At 38.6% G+C, this 16,803-nt stretch overlaps 3 protein-coding genes across 3 annotated transcripts in view; 2 read left to right on the top strand and 1 right to left on the bottom strand.

Annotated features, from left to right (window-relative positions):
* Positions 1–3,537, top strand: part of Wdr59 (WD repeat domain 59) — a 58,920-nt gene extending 55,383 nt beyond the window's left edge. Inside the window, exon 13 of the mRNA XM_083138671.1 lies at positions 3,511–3,537. Within this exon, the coding sequence (XP_082994797.1) occupies positions 3,511–3,537 (27 nt within the window). The remainder of the gene's footprint in view (positions 1–3,510) is intronic.
* The window catches only part of JMJD4 (jumonji domain containing 4), a 308,681-nt gene that overhangs the window by 212,724 nt on the left and 79,154 nt on the right, over positions 1–16,803 (bottom strand). The gene's annotated exons all lie outside the window — the stretch shown is intronic.
* CYLD (ubiquitin carboxyl-terminal hydrolase CYLD) overlaps positions 5,086–16,803 on the top strand; it is a 35,662-nt gene continuing 23,944 nt past the window's right edge. The window contains exons 1-4 of the mRNA XM_083139281.1: positions 5,086–5,227; positions 11,973–12,163; positions 14,224–14,359; positions 15,426–16,109. Coding sequence (XP_082995407.1) covers positions 5,173–5,227; positions 11,973–12,163; positions 14,224–14,359; positions 15,426–16,109 — 1,066 coding nt within the window. The 5' untranslated portion in view covers positions 5,086–5,172. The remainder of the gene's footprint in view (positions 5,228–11,972; positions 12,164–14,223; positions 14,360–15,425; positions 16,110–16,803) is intronic.

Genomic DNA, 16,803 nt, shown 5'->3' with positions numbered 1-16,803 from the left:
CATTTCTTATTTGTGATGTTTCGTTAACATTGAACCATTGATCTTTATATCAACATGATATAAAGCTTTTCGTCTTTGCTTTGTTGTTATTCTGCGGTCATTATTTCCAGTTCGTAAACATAATAACATTCAATATACAGGCTGTCTGCATAATTGTGATCGTTGCTTGAATGTAGGCAGTGTCAGAAATATATCCTTGTTGAGATAGAGCGTGGAGAACATACGGTGAGGAAATAAAGGCGATGAAAAAGCTGAAAGAAGGGGCGTGTCCAATATTGTGCAACACCCATAAAAATAAAAGTTCTACATGAAGAAGCATGATAAAATTGACGTCAGATATAGCCTTCCTGTGATCTTTATATTGCTTTTAAATGCACCGTTTTCCCTCTACAATCAGCGACTAACTCTACAAACTTGTGATTTCGAGGTGCCGGGTTTGATTTCCAACGGTTCAGCGGTTTCGGAAGACGCCCAAATATAAACCCCACTTCCACGTAGTAACCCCTGTATTTTGCAGACTAACGAAGCTCTGGCGCCTGGAGCTGCAGCAGGTATAATCTTCTGCGGAGCTTCTGTTTGTGCTGTCCATATATTGTGTTTGTCCCTTCACCTATTTCATCTTATCACCATTCATACTCATCTTCGCAATTAGCCAATAGTGGCAAAAACGCGAAGTAAAGTAAATCATTAAGCTGTAGGTCTAATCTTAATCAGTCTGAGCATAAATTAAACTTAGAATCATTCATTACTGGTAGGGATTTCTTGATTTTTCAGTGTTATTTTTCTTTCCAAAATCGGTGTAATTTTTTTATACTTTTCGGTGTTACTTTCCCCAAAATTCGCGTTGTTAGTTTAGCACATTTTCCTGCCAAATTTACTTTTAAACAAGTGTTGTAAATTGTGGGTCATGTGGCCTACGACTTTTCAGTCATCTAAGATTCTTGTATAATTTTTATTAATCAACTAATAAAGGATTTATGAGTTGTAGTCTCAATAATAATTGGCATAAATCTATGATTTGATCCACAAATTTCTGAACAATGTCCAAGAAATAAACCAAATCGACTAATAATAACCCCCGCTTGATTGCAGTTCGAGACGTTGGAACCGATTTTTGAGGAAGTTATTTTCCATTATTTCCAGCGTAACAAATACCGATGGTACAGCCCCCGCGTGACGAAGGGTACGCACTCGTTCTCCTGTCCTAACCCGCCACCTTGCTCTGTGATGCAGAGCGTGAAGAAACGTGGGAATCATCCATTTACACGTAGTTTCATGTACATGTAGGATGTATTCTATGTATAACATGCAGTATTCTTTTCTCGTTGATAAAATGTTGGAAATCGTGCGCTTTATACATGCGTTTCGTTTTTTATAGTCTAAAACACAAAAGAGTTGGATATTCGGGGTATTTTTCGTTAAGCACAAAATGTCGCAATTCGCGAAAAAGGCCAAAATTCGCATTTTTGTCAAATCCATGTTATTTCGCAGGTTCGAATGGATGAAAATGTGTTTAGAACATGCCACTGCAGATTCATAAACCTCTTTTAACATTTTCTGTGATATGGCCTTTGCGAAAAACCAAGGTTCTTAATAATTAGTATTGTTGTTTCTACTGTTGAAAGACAGTTTTTTTCTCATAAGTGTAACTCGACCAAGATAAGTCGTGTCTTTATTATGATTTACATATGCCTGTCTCCGTAAGTCGATCGCGAGCACAATGTTAAATGTGTCACATTTCTCGTTAGACGATCTCCACCACCCAGTAAAGACAGGGAATGTACAAATCTGCGGAAATGACCGTACTTCAAACTTTATTGCCAAACTATTTAAAACTGCTGTTCTGTTCCCAAGCTCCACTATTCACTGAAAATCGCTGCCGGTTTTGTAAGTGTTAATAACAATAATAACGATAGTGCGAAATCAAATGTAGACATTTAAATTGCCGTGATCTTATCAGTAAAACTTTTCGAATGTGGAGAATGAAATGGTAGCTGATCAAATTGGCATTTCTTCAAGGCCGTGCGGCATAATTAATCAATTAGTGGCGCCTTCTGGTTCGTATTTGAAGGTCCCGGAAGGGATTGCTATGGAGTCTATCGAATCGAATTTTCTTTTAGTTCACGCCCGTTAAATTTGCTGGTAGTAAAATTATCATGGCTTCGCTTAGTTGAAATGCTATTCGTCTCAACAGTAGCGTGTTCATTTTCGGAAAGTGAATAATTTTATTCGAGCACTGAATGCCTTCTTCATTACTTCTATCCACATACTTACTTGTTCTCTATATTTTGTCCAGTTGAAAAGTTCCTTTCGTTTTTTGCTTCACATCGTCTTATTTTCTTTCAGCAACTGTTGTCTGTTTTTCTTACTTATATTTTCGACATCCTGATTCATATTCTTAAGTAATCTCTTAAAATTGTGTTTGAAATCCTCATTTGCGTATATCTCCGATATGTTCAGTTCTATCTTACACTTTTTTTCACACCTGCACAAACACGTGGCTTCTGACAATATTTTCTTAATCGCCTCATAACTCACATATTCAGTAATTCCGTGTAACAAATAAAATTTCCTTTTCGGTTGCCCGTTGTGCGATATGAATCCGGGACTCCTGGGTTGAATCCTGGATAAATGATGGGTGTTTTATCACAGATAAACGTAATACGTTTTGCTGTGGTTTTACCGTGTTTACTTCATCTAATTCATCAATTCACCATTTATCGTTATCGATGCGATTAACCTAGAGACGTAGAAAAGCGATGTGAGGTAACCAGAAATAATGACAAATGCGGGTGTCGGATAGAGCTTAGGGGAGCTTTCATTCTTCTCTTTGACACGTGTTGCTTGGAAACGAACCCTCAGTAATGAATGCAGTCATTCGAACCGGAGCGACGCTTGCCTCTTGGGAACCATTCTTCAGAAATAAATTAATCCTTTCGAACTGAAACGAAATGGCAAGCTGCACGTATCGCTCGGAGTGGGCTGTTTTCCCAGTGGCGTGAATCGTGTTCCTTTGGTTTGTTCGCGCATGTGCGGTAATGTTTTCTTATAGACTGAAGGGACCCATGTTAGTCACTTCGCTGCGAAACCTCCGTGTCGCTTCCGTCGACCTGAGAAGGCGTTCAAAAGTCAACATTCTCCGATTCTCAGATAAACTATGCTCTGGTCCCATTAGAAAGCCAGAATAATTCTCTATGGGCTTATGTGTTTTTTATTTTATTTCTTTGATGTGCTTTAATGTATTCCTGATAAGGAGTTCATCTCCATAATACAGGGTGAGTCATAATTATGTTACCACTTAAATGAGTAATTTGTTGTTGTCTGTGGAGGTTCTTGAGCTTAAGTGCTACACCCTGTACACTATATATGACAGAATGGCACGTGAACATCATGGTAACAAGTGTATAACACACATGTAACAGTCTTTCTGTTCTTTGCAGTTATTAAACGCTACATGCCTCATCGCTACAAGTGTTAACATAATTGAGACTCACCCTGTATTTGTTCTAGCAAGAAAACAAGGAAATGTTCCTTTAATTCGCAGACTTAAATTTGTTCCCGCCTCGGGGGCCGAGCGCGTTAAATGCTCGACGTTCGATCTCTCCACCGAAGTTTCCAGGTTCGAATTCCGGCGTGGGCGTTCTTTGTGTCGCTTCATCAATTTGATCTACACTCTGTCCCGGGAATCTGTGGAGTAAACGAAAGAAAACAAGTGTAGCAAATAGTGACTCGCGAGAGCTCGACCAATGAACGCGTGCGAGGGGAAATGAGTGCACTATTTTGCTCCGCCCACTCGCTTTCTTCCATTCTATACCGTTATGCGCGGCCTTGGTCGGTTGTAATCATCACCTCATCGTCGCGAATAGCCAAAAGTGGCAAATATTAATGCAAAAAATACAAAATATTGGATTTAGTTGTGTTTGCTAATAAGAAAAGTTTGCAAATACCCTCAGTGTTGACACATCCTAATCAATCAATGGGATGAACTACCACCAGTTTATCTCTTCTCTCCCCATTATCGTCTCTTCTTTCGGTTTTTCTTCAGTTTATATTGTTCCCCCCTCCCTCCCCCACACAACACTATAAAAGAATCGTAACATGGCAGGAGAACCAGTTCCAGGCACTTTTGAGCATGGTTGTTAATGGGCCAGGAATGTCAAATAAATTCAATTGCTATCCAAGGGAGAAAATCAGCAAGCGTAAATGGGTTCTGGACCGTAAAGAACCCTTATACAGTAGACTCGCGATTAACAGAGGTTCCGGGTTAACCGAGGGAGTGGTTGGAAAACATCGCGCTTCATAACGCACCCTGTTTGTTTATGGAGTCAAGTCACGGTCCGCGCTGCACGTGTTCGTTACATTGTCGGTGTATCCGATTGTTACGGTGGTGTTGAAGTCTGTGTAGGCCCATTCTAAGCTGAAAAAAGTAATCTTCTCATTTATATTGTACTAGTAATAAATAATTACTATACAGTTATAAGTGTTGTTTCGTCATTTACGACCTATTAGCACATTATCTCCGTATTATCCGAGTTTTTCCTTATCCGAGGTAATCTCGGTCCCAATTAGCTCGGATAATCGCGAGTCTACTGTATCTGTAAAGTATTTCCATTCGGTCCAGGAACTGTTTTCCCCGGATGAATTAAAAATCTATCCAGGAACCTTTTTTCCGGATGAATTGAAATACCGTCCAGGGACCTTTTTTCTGGATCAGTTTAAATAGGGTCAAAGTTCCGTGGACCGAATTTAAATTGTGCGAGAAAAAAAAGTTCCGGCCCTCTCGCGGAACCCAACAGAACCCCATGCATTCCTGGACCTTTAAACAACTCTACTAACCTTCAACCAACAAAGTTCACTAGATACTGAACAGTGACTCGATACCATACGGGCCTGTTTCCTGTGCTTCGAGTCGTAAAACCTCCGTGACTGGGTGTAACTGATGAATCAGACCTGTCTCCTGACACAGGCGATGTAGATAACAACCAGGCATGAAAAAAGTGTCCTTGCGAGAGATAGTACGGCTTTTAATTTATTTTTATTGGCGTACGCACTGATACGATTCGCTTAGGAGGAGCAAACATATCGCGACATTTCGCAGGGCAGTGCGAGCTTGTTTTCGGATGGGACGAGCCCACTTTCTTTTTTAGTGCGTAGTTTTAGTTCTTGAAAGTTATGAAAACAATTCGTCGTGCTGTGAGTTGTACCTTCTTCGCAGTTGGGAGTTCCGGTAAGGAGAATGAATCACTTTTTTAAGTTCTTGTTTGGAACGTGTGTCTTTGTTTTGCAAGTGTGGAGCAAACGCATCGAAGAAACTGCTGAAATTCCTATAGCTTACTCCCCATCCTGAAAAAGAACATTGCATCGTGAAGTAGGTCTTGAAGCTTTTCCTTGCTACGAATGATGAAGAGATTCTCTCGGGGTATCGACCAGGTGGTTTGTGAAAAGGTTTCCAAGTTTTCGAGAGCTAACGTCATTCTCATCTTCAGGGTAATTTCTTTCTCCTCTCTCTCTTTCCCCCTCTCATTGAGAGCGAGAGAGAGAGATCTTCTTTCTTTCACTTCCCCTCCTCTTTCTTTCTCTCACTTAGAAAATAAAAAGGAACGAGAGAGATAGGGGAGGGAGGGGGTGGAACAGCTTTCTCTCCCTCAGGAAAAGAGAGAGGTGGAAGGAAAAAGAAAGGGGCTGAAAGAGAGAGAGAAGGAAAGGAAGTGAAAGACTTCTACCCTAAAGATAAGAATAACGGTAGCTCTCGAAAACTTGGAAACCTTTCCACAAGCCACCTGGTCGATACCACATTTCATTATAGGAATTTTAGGGCCTGGATTGTATAACAAGGTCCATTTTCTTATTACTGTGCACTTCGTACTCGACTTTTGATGCATTTTCGTCTAAATATTGCATTTGAGCTTTGAATTATGACCCGAGGATAAATCAAATTGTGAACGAGTGCAAGAGACCCTGCAACCCAACCTGATTATGCGCCATTTACGTTTATGTTAATTAACTACTTATTGGAACGTTTGTTAATTTTTAATAGGCCGTTTAAGGCCACGCTCCCGCTTCTCACCCCTAAAAATCTGCAACATTTCACCATTGTTACATTCTACTCTCTTCACTCAACTCACTATCACTTGGTGTTTTCAACAAACCGTATGTCTCGTAATTTTTTTATGTAACTGATGAAATTGTAATGTATTTTGAAAATTGTTGGCAAATATGCCTATAATATTAACCCTCCGTTGGTATACGTGTGAGCGCAGCGCTCACTCTGGGATTAATTGTAAGTTTTTCAGGCCCAGATAATTATATCACTTTCTGGTCTTATCTAGCTGTATTTTGAAATGTCTATGACCAGATGACGCCAGGTATAGACTGTGGCATTGTTCTCTTGTCTGCGCAGGCATGCCATTTTCATGGCAGTCCGTGTTTTGAGAGTGGCGCGCTCACACGTATACAAACCGCGTAACCATTTTTTTCACCCATACTTCATTTCTGTGTGCACTATTTTCTGTTTTGATTCTTCCGTATTTATTTTATTTGACTTAATTCACGTTTTACTGTCATTATTTATGGCTAAATGAACTTCGAAACCTGATTTTTGTTATGAATGAACAATGGCAGTTCCGAGCATTGCTTGCTGAATCGAGTGAAGACAAAAAGGGAAGACCTGGACAGGGTGTTTGATTCTCAGGGTACAGATGATAATGTTGTTGAGTTTATGGAAAAGCGAAAATGATAGCAGCACGGATCAAACTCCTTGTGAAGATGAACCTATCTTTACTTGTTCTCGTCAACACGTAATAAATTATTGAATTTATTACTAATGTGCAAATTGTTAACATCAAAAGTAAATTTCAAATAAAATTATAAAAGTTGTTGTTTTCCGTGATAAATTCGCTCTCACATTAGGTAATCAGTAATATTGTAATATATAAGATAAATTTTAACATGTAAGTGATATATGGTAGCCATATATTTATAAACTATTTTTAATGTGATAAATGTAAAACGATATTCGAAAAGATGGCAAAGAAACATGAAATTCATATGTGAGCGCCACGCTCACACGTATACCAACCGCGTTACTCTGAAACACACATATAACGGAGGGTTTTAACGAAGATTTGCGTAAACAAAAGACGAAGGAAACAGGTTAAGAAAAGTGTAAGAAAGATTGATTTGATTTATTCACCGTCGCTTTTATTCAGTTTTTTGGCTAGTGGTGATAAAGATGAGAAAAGCTCCAGATCGGGTTTCGCGTAGCTCATTGAAGAAAGAGTGCGAGAAAGATAAATATTGAATAAGGAAGAACAAGTGGAGGAGAGATAGAGAGAAAGAAATGGGTAGAAGGGGAAAGAGAAGGAAATAGAGATTCACGCAAGAAATATAAGGAAAAAAAGAAAGTGTAAGGGAGATTGAAAGAGAAGAGAAAGGCAAACAGTGGATCAAAGGAAGAAACATGAAAAAGAAGGAAGATAAGGAAACCGAGGACGAAGTTAGAATGGGAGAGGAAACACACTTCTGGTCCTGGTCATTATTCATTATGCGCATTGCGGTACACGCCGTAACCACAGCTCTAACTTCTGTTTTCCATCAGACTGAAAATTAGCGTGTCCTACTTGTTCCGTGGGAACAGCTCATGCCAACATGTTTTCCCGTGCACGTGGTAGTCGGGAGCAGAGAGCAAAAATAGGCCATTGTTTAGCGTCCGTCCTTTCTTTGAGGAAGGGTTTTGGATACGAGACAAAGTACGTGTTCTTTGTTTTCTTTTCTTGTATGGTATTTCGAATCAGGATAGCCGTCTTTACTCTTTAGTTTAGAGCAACGTCGAACGGGCGTGAGTATGAGCTGTGGTGTGCAATGACGACGTCTAAGGGTACAAGGGGACGAACGCCCGACCCCCCTATTGCTCCCACCACTAGCAAACGAGAACTAGATGAATAAATGCTTTTAAAAACCCCAATGTGGTATTTATGGTTCTAGGCCCCCAGAAGATATTCCCACCCATTTCTGACAACCAGTTTTTTTTTTTTATTTGCGCCGTCACTGATAATTTCAAAGGGGTGTGCTTCATTTTTACTCGTTCATATTGTTGTGCCATCTTTTTTCATGTATCTTCCGTTTTTTTTCTTCAATAGTTGGATCGAATGGCGTATAACCGTCAGTACCCCGTTTACAGGCATATTCTTTTGACAATAAGGGGCTGTTGTTGACCACCTAGGCGGAGTGGTTATCACAGCGCTCTATGACACCAAGGTTCCGGGTGTGAATCCTGGCCTTGATTTTATTTGTTACTTAGCTTCGCTTTTATGCCACTTTTGGCGAATCACGACGATGAGGATGAGTGATGAAATTGATGAAGGGACACCGGAATTCGAACCCCGAGACCCCTGGCGTCTTATCGCGCTGTGCTAACCACTCCACCACGGAGATCGGCATTGCGGGTTTCTTGTTAACCTAAATGTGAGATGTTATTTTTCTTCTTGAGAAGTTCACATGCACGCTTGTTAAACGCTGTCATAAAGCGTGAATGGCTTTTTGTTTTCCCAGCTGTCTTCTTGCCCTCATTTTCTCATTTCACGCAACTTAGCGACCCTTCGTGTTCACTTCGAGGCGAACAGCGAACTGTTGAGCATTGGGTGAGTAGCGATGCACAAGCAATTTAAGCGGCCATATCCGCTTCAATGATTTTTCTCTTTTTCGTTCTGGGAAATTTCTTGTAAGTTTTATTTAATCAAAGGTATGGGGAAAACAGAATTTATTACTCTTTCAATTGTCATTCCTGTGTTTAGAAACATTCGATATTGTGTGTTTGACTTGATTTGTTGTTTAAGCTCACTTCATACACAGAAAGGCTAATCGAGACTGGACCTACAGTTTAAAGTGGGATCCGGACCACTGTGTCGTGTGCCTCCACCGATCGAACCCGGAACCCCTTGATTACTACGCCATCGGGAAGGCCACCGTGGGGTCGGTAGTTTTACAGTCAACTGAATTTTGGGGTAATAATTTGTGAGTGGGTGCTGTCTAGTGGCGTGCCCAGGAATTTTGTGAGGGCATTAAGGGATATAAGGGGTGACCTTTTGTAAAGAAACCCAAATGTCTCCCTTCCTTCCACGTAGTATACTCGGGTCGTTTAGTGGTCAGTCCTCATTTTGGCATCTTTTCCTGCCTTTGAAGTTGTTGTTTTTTTTAAAAAAAATTTTTTTGGAATACTGGGCCAAAGGGGGGCCAGTTTATGACCCCTACCAACCCCCTACTTGGACACGCCACTGTGTGTGTTTTCCGTGTATGCAATTCACTATTCATCCTCATGTATGCAATTTGCCAAAAGTGACAGAAAAGCGAATTAAAATAAATCAATTCATTCGTAGGAAGCGTTCTCGATGCATAGTGGTAACGTCGTCTCCTTGTAATGAGGGGGTCACAGGTTCGATACCCGGTGGAGGCACATAGTGGTTCGGATTTCACTTGAAACTGTAGGTCCAGTCCCGATTTGCCGTCTGTGCATAAATCGGACTTAAAACAAGAACTCAATTAATTCATAACGGCGTTATGTCCGTTAGTTGTTTCTGCATTTGACGTTATTTTTTATTCTGGGTCAAAGGAGGGTTATGGCTCCTATCAACCCCTCTTGGATACACCACTTCAATACAATATGGGGCCTCCCCGATGGCGCAGTGGTAGCGTCGTCTCCTTGTAATCAAGGGGTCCCGGGTTCGATACCCGGTGGAGGCACAAGTGGTTCGGATCCCACTTTAAACTGTAGGTCCAGTCCCGATTAGCCTTACTGTGCATAAAGTGGACTTAAAACACCAAATCAATCCAATCAATCCAATACAATATGCATTGCACCTAATGTTACAATATACAAACACATGGGTCTGTGGGGGAGGGGGGAGAAAGAGAAGGTTCGCATTAGACCTCACTCACACCAGATAATACTTGATCAATAATTACCATAAAGGTAAAAGGTAAGGTTATCCCTTGTGCTCGATATGAATGCACATAGGGATGCGAAGATAGGGGCCACACACATTCTGTTATGCAGAGGCGCAACCACAAATATTTGTCTGGGGGTTGGGGAAGTACCAGGATAAACGTACCAATAATAATAATTTTAATAATAATGTCAATAATAATAATGTTACAAATAGTGTTATTATAACATTATTATTATTATTATTGTTATTATTGATTTGCTTTATTTTAGTTTGCTTCTTGTGGCACTTTTGGCTAATTTGCGAAGATAGGGATGAGTGATCGCACAATGAAAATGATAAATTGATACCCACAAACATTCATGCCCAAGGCGGGATTCGAACCCAGGACCAACATTATTATTATTAGTAGTAGTGGCATTATCAAAGATGTTATTATCATCGTAAATTATGCAAAAAGGGGGTAGAAGTTTGTGCTAAAGCATTTTTGTTCAAACAAATGATTTGAGTTATTTTTTTAACACGTTCAATTTCACATTAATAATGGAAAACAAGCACATAAACTATTTTTGAAAGACAGAAAATGCTTGATAAATTAATTCCAAATATAATTATTTTTTACATTAACATAACTTCCATGGATGATATATGTTTCACATATATGCAATGTGGAGTGATGTGGACACTAAATTGTGTACGTATTCAAAGTTTCTTTAATAAATATTATATACAGTATATATTATTTAAATACATTACACAACCAATTCACCCATCTCACAATAACCAACATCAAAAATTACATAAATTGTCTCTCAAATGTGCACGCTCCCTTTCCTTAAAACAATTATTCATGTATTTAAAACAAAATCAATTAGGACAAGTCTTATTTCTCTGGCTGGTGATTTACAATGCATTACAGCGAACAAACAGAAATTGCGAACGTAGCGAGCAAGAAAATTTTTGAATCCAATTTTTTTACAGGCTGAAATCAATATTAATTGAATAGGGTGCAAATATTTTCATGGCATTATATCATTTACAACTTTTGTGCCTCCCCGATGGTGTAGTGGTAACATTGTCGTCTTGTGATCAAGGGGTCCTGGGTTCGGAACCCACTTTAAGCTATAGGCCCAGTTTCAATTAGCCTTTTTGTGCATAAGGTGGACTTAAAAATAGCACAAATCAATCAATCAATTTTAGAACTTTATCATTTAGATCGTTCGGTGCCCAGGGCCGTCTCACGCCGTCCCCTAGCTACGGTTCTGAACTTGTTAAGACTAAGAAAATAAGGCATTGTGAGAGAAGCGAGCAAGAAAATTTGATGAAAGGTATTTTTATTTGCATAATATTTGAAGTTCTGGGCGGTAATTGCCCCCCTGGAGGTACACTTGGTGGTCAATGTTTGCCCCCCTAGAACTCATTTCCGACCAAGATCAATGCCCCCCCTGTGGTTGCGCCACTGCTGTTATGATGATGTTATCAACACCATGCTTCTGCCACATTTGCCCCCTCCTTTTTGCCCCTAGTGTCCATTAATTATAGTCTGGGTGAGCCCCAGAGCCATTTTGTGCATGTGCAGTATCTGGTTCTGTTCAAAAGTACTACTTAGCTTGTCCTCTGTTATGAAACCTTTGAATATACAGGGTGATTCAAAAGTATCCGTTATTAATGCAGATGGTGAGTAATGGTAACAGGAGAAGGTTGTTGGAAATATGGGGTTTTCAGTCTAGAATGGTTGAATTTTCAACATAGAATGGTCCATTGATTCTGTACGCTGTACAAGCGTGAATGAGATGGTACAGGATCAGGAAAGATGGAAAACATGTGTTACTGGTGGTAGTGAACCTCTGGGTGTAGAAATGCCAGAGTATTAATTATTTTGTTTCTCAACAGTGTCCCCCTCCTCTTTGAGGAAAAAGTAATAAATGATGGAAGAAAAGAAAGGGGGGGGGTGCACAGTTTTTTTTTAATATGAGTTACTGTACTTTTCCAATGGCTTCAACATAACGTGTTTGATTTTGTATATTTCAGATGGGAGCCAAAACAATGAATCGGCAGAGCAAGCATCAGAAAGCTATAAGAAAACTCTTACTAAGCCACCATTGAAAGTAGGTGATCGAGTAGTATGGATTAGTGACACGGGCCCGGAATTTGGCATTGTTCGATGGCTGGGACATTTACCAGGACAAGCCCACGATGACTGGATAGCAGGGGTAGAATTTGTAAGTATTAGGTTCTTTATCATAATTTGCAGTTACAGATATGTATTTATTATGAATAAATGGAAAATGTTTGCTTCACTGTAGCGTTAGGCTTACCAGATCACTACAAGGGAAAAGTAGGACATGCTGTCCTAAATGTAGGAATTTAAGTCAAAATGTAGGACAAAAATTATCTGCGAGCAATGCACATTACTGGAACATGTGAATTACAAATTAGCAAATAATTTAAAATTGACACATTTCCAGTTTTATATAAGAAATATGTTTTCATGAGTTCTTAAATACAAAATTCACAAACTACACGTATTTTCAGTTGAACTACTTTTCAGAGGAGCCAGTTTTTCTCAAAATTTCAGGTTTAGTCAAAATAAACTTATGAACTCGGAAAACTGAAACACACTGAAATTATACTGCACCAGTAACAAACTGTTTATAGACTAATTTCTTTCTTCACTCCATTGTGCATATATCAATGAAAATACTCTCTGAACATTTGCATTATGACACGTAATGTCCTTAACATAACTTAAAATTGTTCGAAAAGTTAATTTGCAGTGGTTTTTAGTTCAATAACTTTGTTCTATATGTCTACTGCTTTACAATCAATATATTGAATAGGAATGGGAAATGCCTTGTAACAGGTGGCGCAAAAGTCATCATCCTATTTGAACTGACCTTTACTTTGACATCTTGTTGTTTATATCAGTAGTGTTTTGTCAGTTAAATAGAAGATACTCACGAAATTTATTGTGTGTGAAAATGAATACGTATACCCCACATACAGCCCGTGAAACAGACGTTACAGCAACTAAAGGACAACATTCAGCATGAAATTGAAAACATTTCCCTGCAGATTCTTTCCAACACCACCAAAGCAATAAAAAGAGCCCAAATTTGCATCATTTCGAATATTGGTCATTTATTGGATGTTATCTTTAAAAATTGAGGTAAAAATTGAGGACATAAAACTTACAAGTATCAATAAAAGTTTAACACAAAAGAACCTACTTCGGTTAATTTAAAACCCAAGCTGTAGGCTAAGAAAATCAGGTGACTTTTGTGCCACTTTGTATTTCCATTAGTATAAACCCCAAAGCAAGAAATTCAACTCGGGCATTGAACAGTGACATCAACAGAATGTGGCCCCAAAACATTGCGCTTCTGCAATGTCGGAATCAAATTTCACTTTGAGTTTGGGAGTGCAGTCCGTGAACTTGCAACTCGCATGATTTATCTTTGTTCAACTGAAACAGGTATTTTCTTTATTCAATTTCTGTGACACTAAAGATGTAGGACATTTATGGATAAGGATAAAATGTAGGACACATCTGGCAAGAAGATGATGTCTGTTAACTCTATGTAGGGCAAATACAGATAAAAGAGCCACTCATTATCACACAGTGTGTTTTTATGTGTAAATTGTATACACAGAACTAACTGTATGCACAGAACTTCTCCCCTGAATAATATAGATGTTCATGTAAATTTTGTTAAATGTGTTAAGGGGAAGAGTGACAATTTCGCACCAGTTGTGTCCATTTATTTCAATATCGTCAGAATGGGCACTGTTACTAAAAAAGTGACTGTACGAGAGAGTATGATTTTTTGTCCGTGTTCCAAGTGGAAGCGGTTCTTTAAGGTGATCATTAAGCTAGACACAATGTTTGAAAAATATGATCAATAAGTATTTACAGAATCCCATGTATTCCTTATGGGAAATCAACTTCAACTTACGGCTAATCAAATGGTAGCTTTGACTTTTCCTAAGAAAAAACCTTGAAATGGTATTTTGCCATGTACTGAATGAAGTAATTCGTTGTTCTTAATATTTAGAAAAATATGATGTTAGATACAGAAGGTACAAACAAAGCCAGTTTTGTTTTTCATATCCCAATAAACTATTTTTTGGTTAAATCATTATGCCTGAAGGGTATTTAATCTTTTCTGGCGGTTATTGATGTTGTAAAGACCAGGGCCATGGGTTTGAATCCTATATTCCAGCAGTTCATTCTCTTTGTTGAGAAAAGAATAGAGAATCTTATTTTGTAATTCTTTTCTAGGATAACCCTGTTGGATCAGGTTCTGGAGTGTACAGAAAGCAGCAGCTCTTTGAGACTAAGAAAAAGCATGCATCTTTTATACCTCTTATGGGACTTGTGAAAGCAGATGATTTTAATGAGAAACATTCCACATCAGGTGAGTAAGTAATATTGTGGAGGAAGAGCTGTCCATTTGCAAACATTACCCCCCCCCCTCCACACACACAATCACAATCACTCTCTCACACACACAATCACAATCACTCTCTCACACACACACTCACTCACTCTCTCTTTCTCTCTCTCTCTCTCTCTCTCTCTATCTCTCTCCCCCTCTCCCTCCCTCCCTCCCTCCCTCTCCAGTCGCCATGGTGGAGGTGTCAGCATATACAAAGACAGAGGTCCCAGGTTCAAATCCTGAGTACCCCCTGGATGTATCGTTAGAGAAGCAACATAAAATGATTGAAATTGAAACGTGTAATTGGACCTATCTTCAAATTTGTTTACTTGCATTAACCCTAATCTCCTGAATTATTTTTCCCATAATGAAATATTGTTAATTACTACTAAAATAATATTTGATTACAGCCTGTGACATGTATGTAACACTAGGCAGCTGAGTATTTATGGACATAATTACAATAAATAGACAAATACATATTTCATATTTTATAGAATTCTAAGGATGACTATTTCGAATAGTCCCTGTTGCAAAAATATAATATTTTGTATAATAAAATAATTACTTTTTATGGAACCTAATTTTAATTCATCTTTTATCACAATTTATCCTACCCCATCAACTACAACTTTCAGTGAGCAAGAAGTTCTCTAACAGATAAAATAGGGTTGTAATTAATTGCAACCAACAATTCAAATCAAATTTTCAACATGTACAATGTTTCAAATATCATTTAGTATGTGTATATTATGCATTACATATATGTCATACTAGCCAGATAAGGGGTAATCATTTGTTGCTACCGTGTGTGTTACTAAACTGAATAACAAATTCAAATTCTTCATGAAATAAATAATCATGACAATCTTGCCACCAAAGTTTCGAGGTTTGAGCCTTGTTCTGAATTAATCTTCATCAATTTCTTCAATAAGCTGGAAGTGGCAGAAAAAGTGACAAAAAATAAAATAGCACATATCAGAATCTCAATTTCTCTTTGCTTTGTTTGATCTTGTGATGAATTACGTTGTATTTTTCCTTCCAGGGTCAGCAAAGGAAAAGGAGAAGGAATTTAGGTTAATAGAAGATTACAACCAACCGAAATCTTCCCATTATTGCAATCTTCCAAGCCCTCCACATGGATCCAGGATTTCAGACCCGCCTGCATGGAACAATGTTTTACAAATAGATTTGACAGACAGTGGGGCGAAGGTAACAAAGAATAGGAATATTAGTGCGACGATCAAAACGGAGGACAAAACAGTTCAAGATGATCAGTTTCACTGTAACTCGTCACATCACAAAGTGGAATCTCAGCGACAAATTAAGGATGAGGTTGTCACAAACAAAACTAGTGTGTCTTACAACAAACATTCTTTTAACGAAATGAAAGCCAAGGACTTTTTCCAAAGTGAAAACATTCCAGATTCTAATATGCTGTTCGAAGACAGGGTTTTGAAGCATAGGAGCGTAACAGAACTGAAAGTCAGGCCGCCGCTTGTTCCGGAGGTGCAGAATAATTGTGTAGATGATGCTGAGCCTATCTGGCAATCTAGTGAGAAAATTAAGGACAAGTGTACCAAAGAGGATGCGAAAAGAAAAACGAAGGCCGTTGGCGCTAATGGAAAGCCAGTTAAACTAAATAATATTAATGCAAACGACAATGACAATTTCTCTGACATTGTGGATGGATTCTTAAACCCAGTGAATGAGCAGTCCAAGAAGAATGGTAAGTCTTCAAGTTTTCTTGTTTATTTGCATTTTCGTAACAATCCTGTGTGTATGAACTTGCTAACTTTGTATATGTAACTCAATAATGCCCAGTCGCATCTTGAGATTGGTGCAAATAGTGCAAGTGTTGATGCACATATTCTAAATTTTAATAAATGAAATCAATCATGCCCAGTGATTTGATGAGCTGCATAATGCGAGTCAACATAAAAATCCAAAAAAATGGATCTAATGATCATGGACAAGTGCAAAATTATTTTAATTTCTCATAATGTTCAAATGTGAAAAATTTCACCTGCATTGAGTTTTTTTTTATAAATAAATAAAATAATAATATATGCACATGAGTATATAGCTCAAAATGAAGTAAATGCTTCCTTTTTAAACTGAAAGATATTTGTGGCATTAGTTTCAAAAACTGTTTAATGTTAACCCTAGCATACCTTAGAGGGAGGGGGTGGGGGCTGCCAGACCCATCATTTCTTGTTTTCTGATTTTTCAACTGTGAACATTTTATATATATAAAAAAAATTGCACTGTTCACCGCATCCTCAGCTTGGCTGAGATCAAGAAAATGTGGAGCCCTAACCCCACACCCCCTATAAGCCTTCATGGCTTGGTGCAAAGCACAGGGGAGCACTTTACTTTTTTACTGTTCCCAAGGTTTCTGTGTTACTTTTGTCCATAGAATC

This window comes from Lepisma saccharinum, chromosome 17, assembly GCF_977018435.1.
Source record: "Lepisma saccharinum chromosome 17, izLepSacc3.1, whole genome shotgun sequence".
Lineage (NCBI taxonomy): Eukaryota > Metazoa > Arthropoda > Insecta > Zygentoma > Lepismatidae > Lepisma > Lepisma saccharinum.
This window is presented reverse-complemented; position numbering and strand designations above follow the sequence as displayed.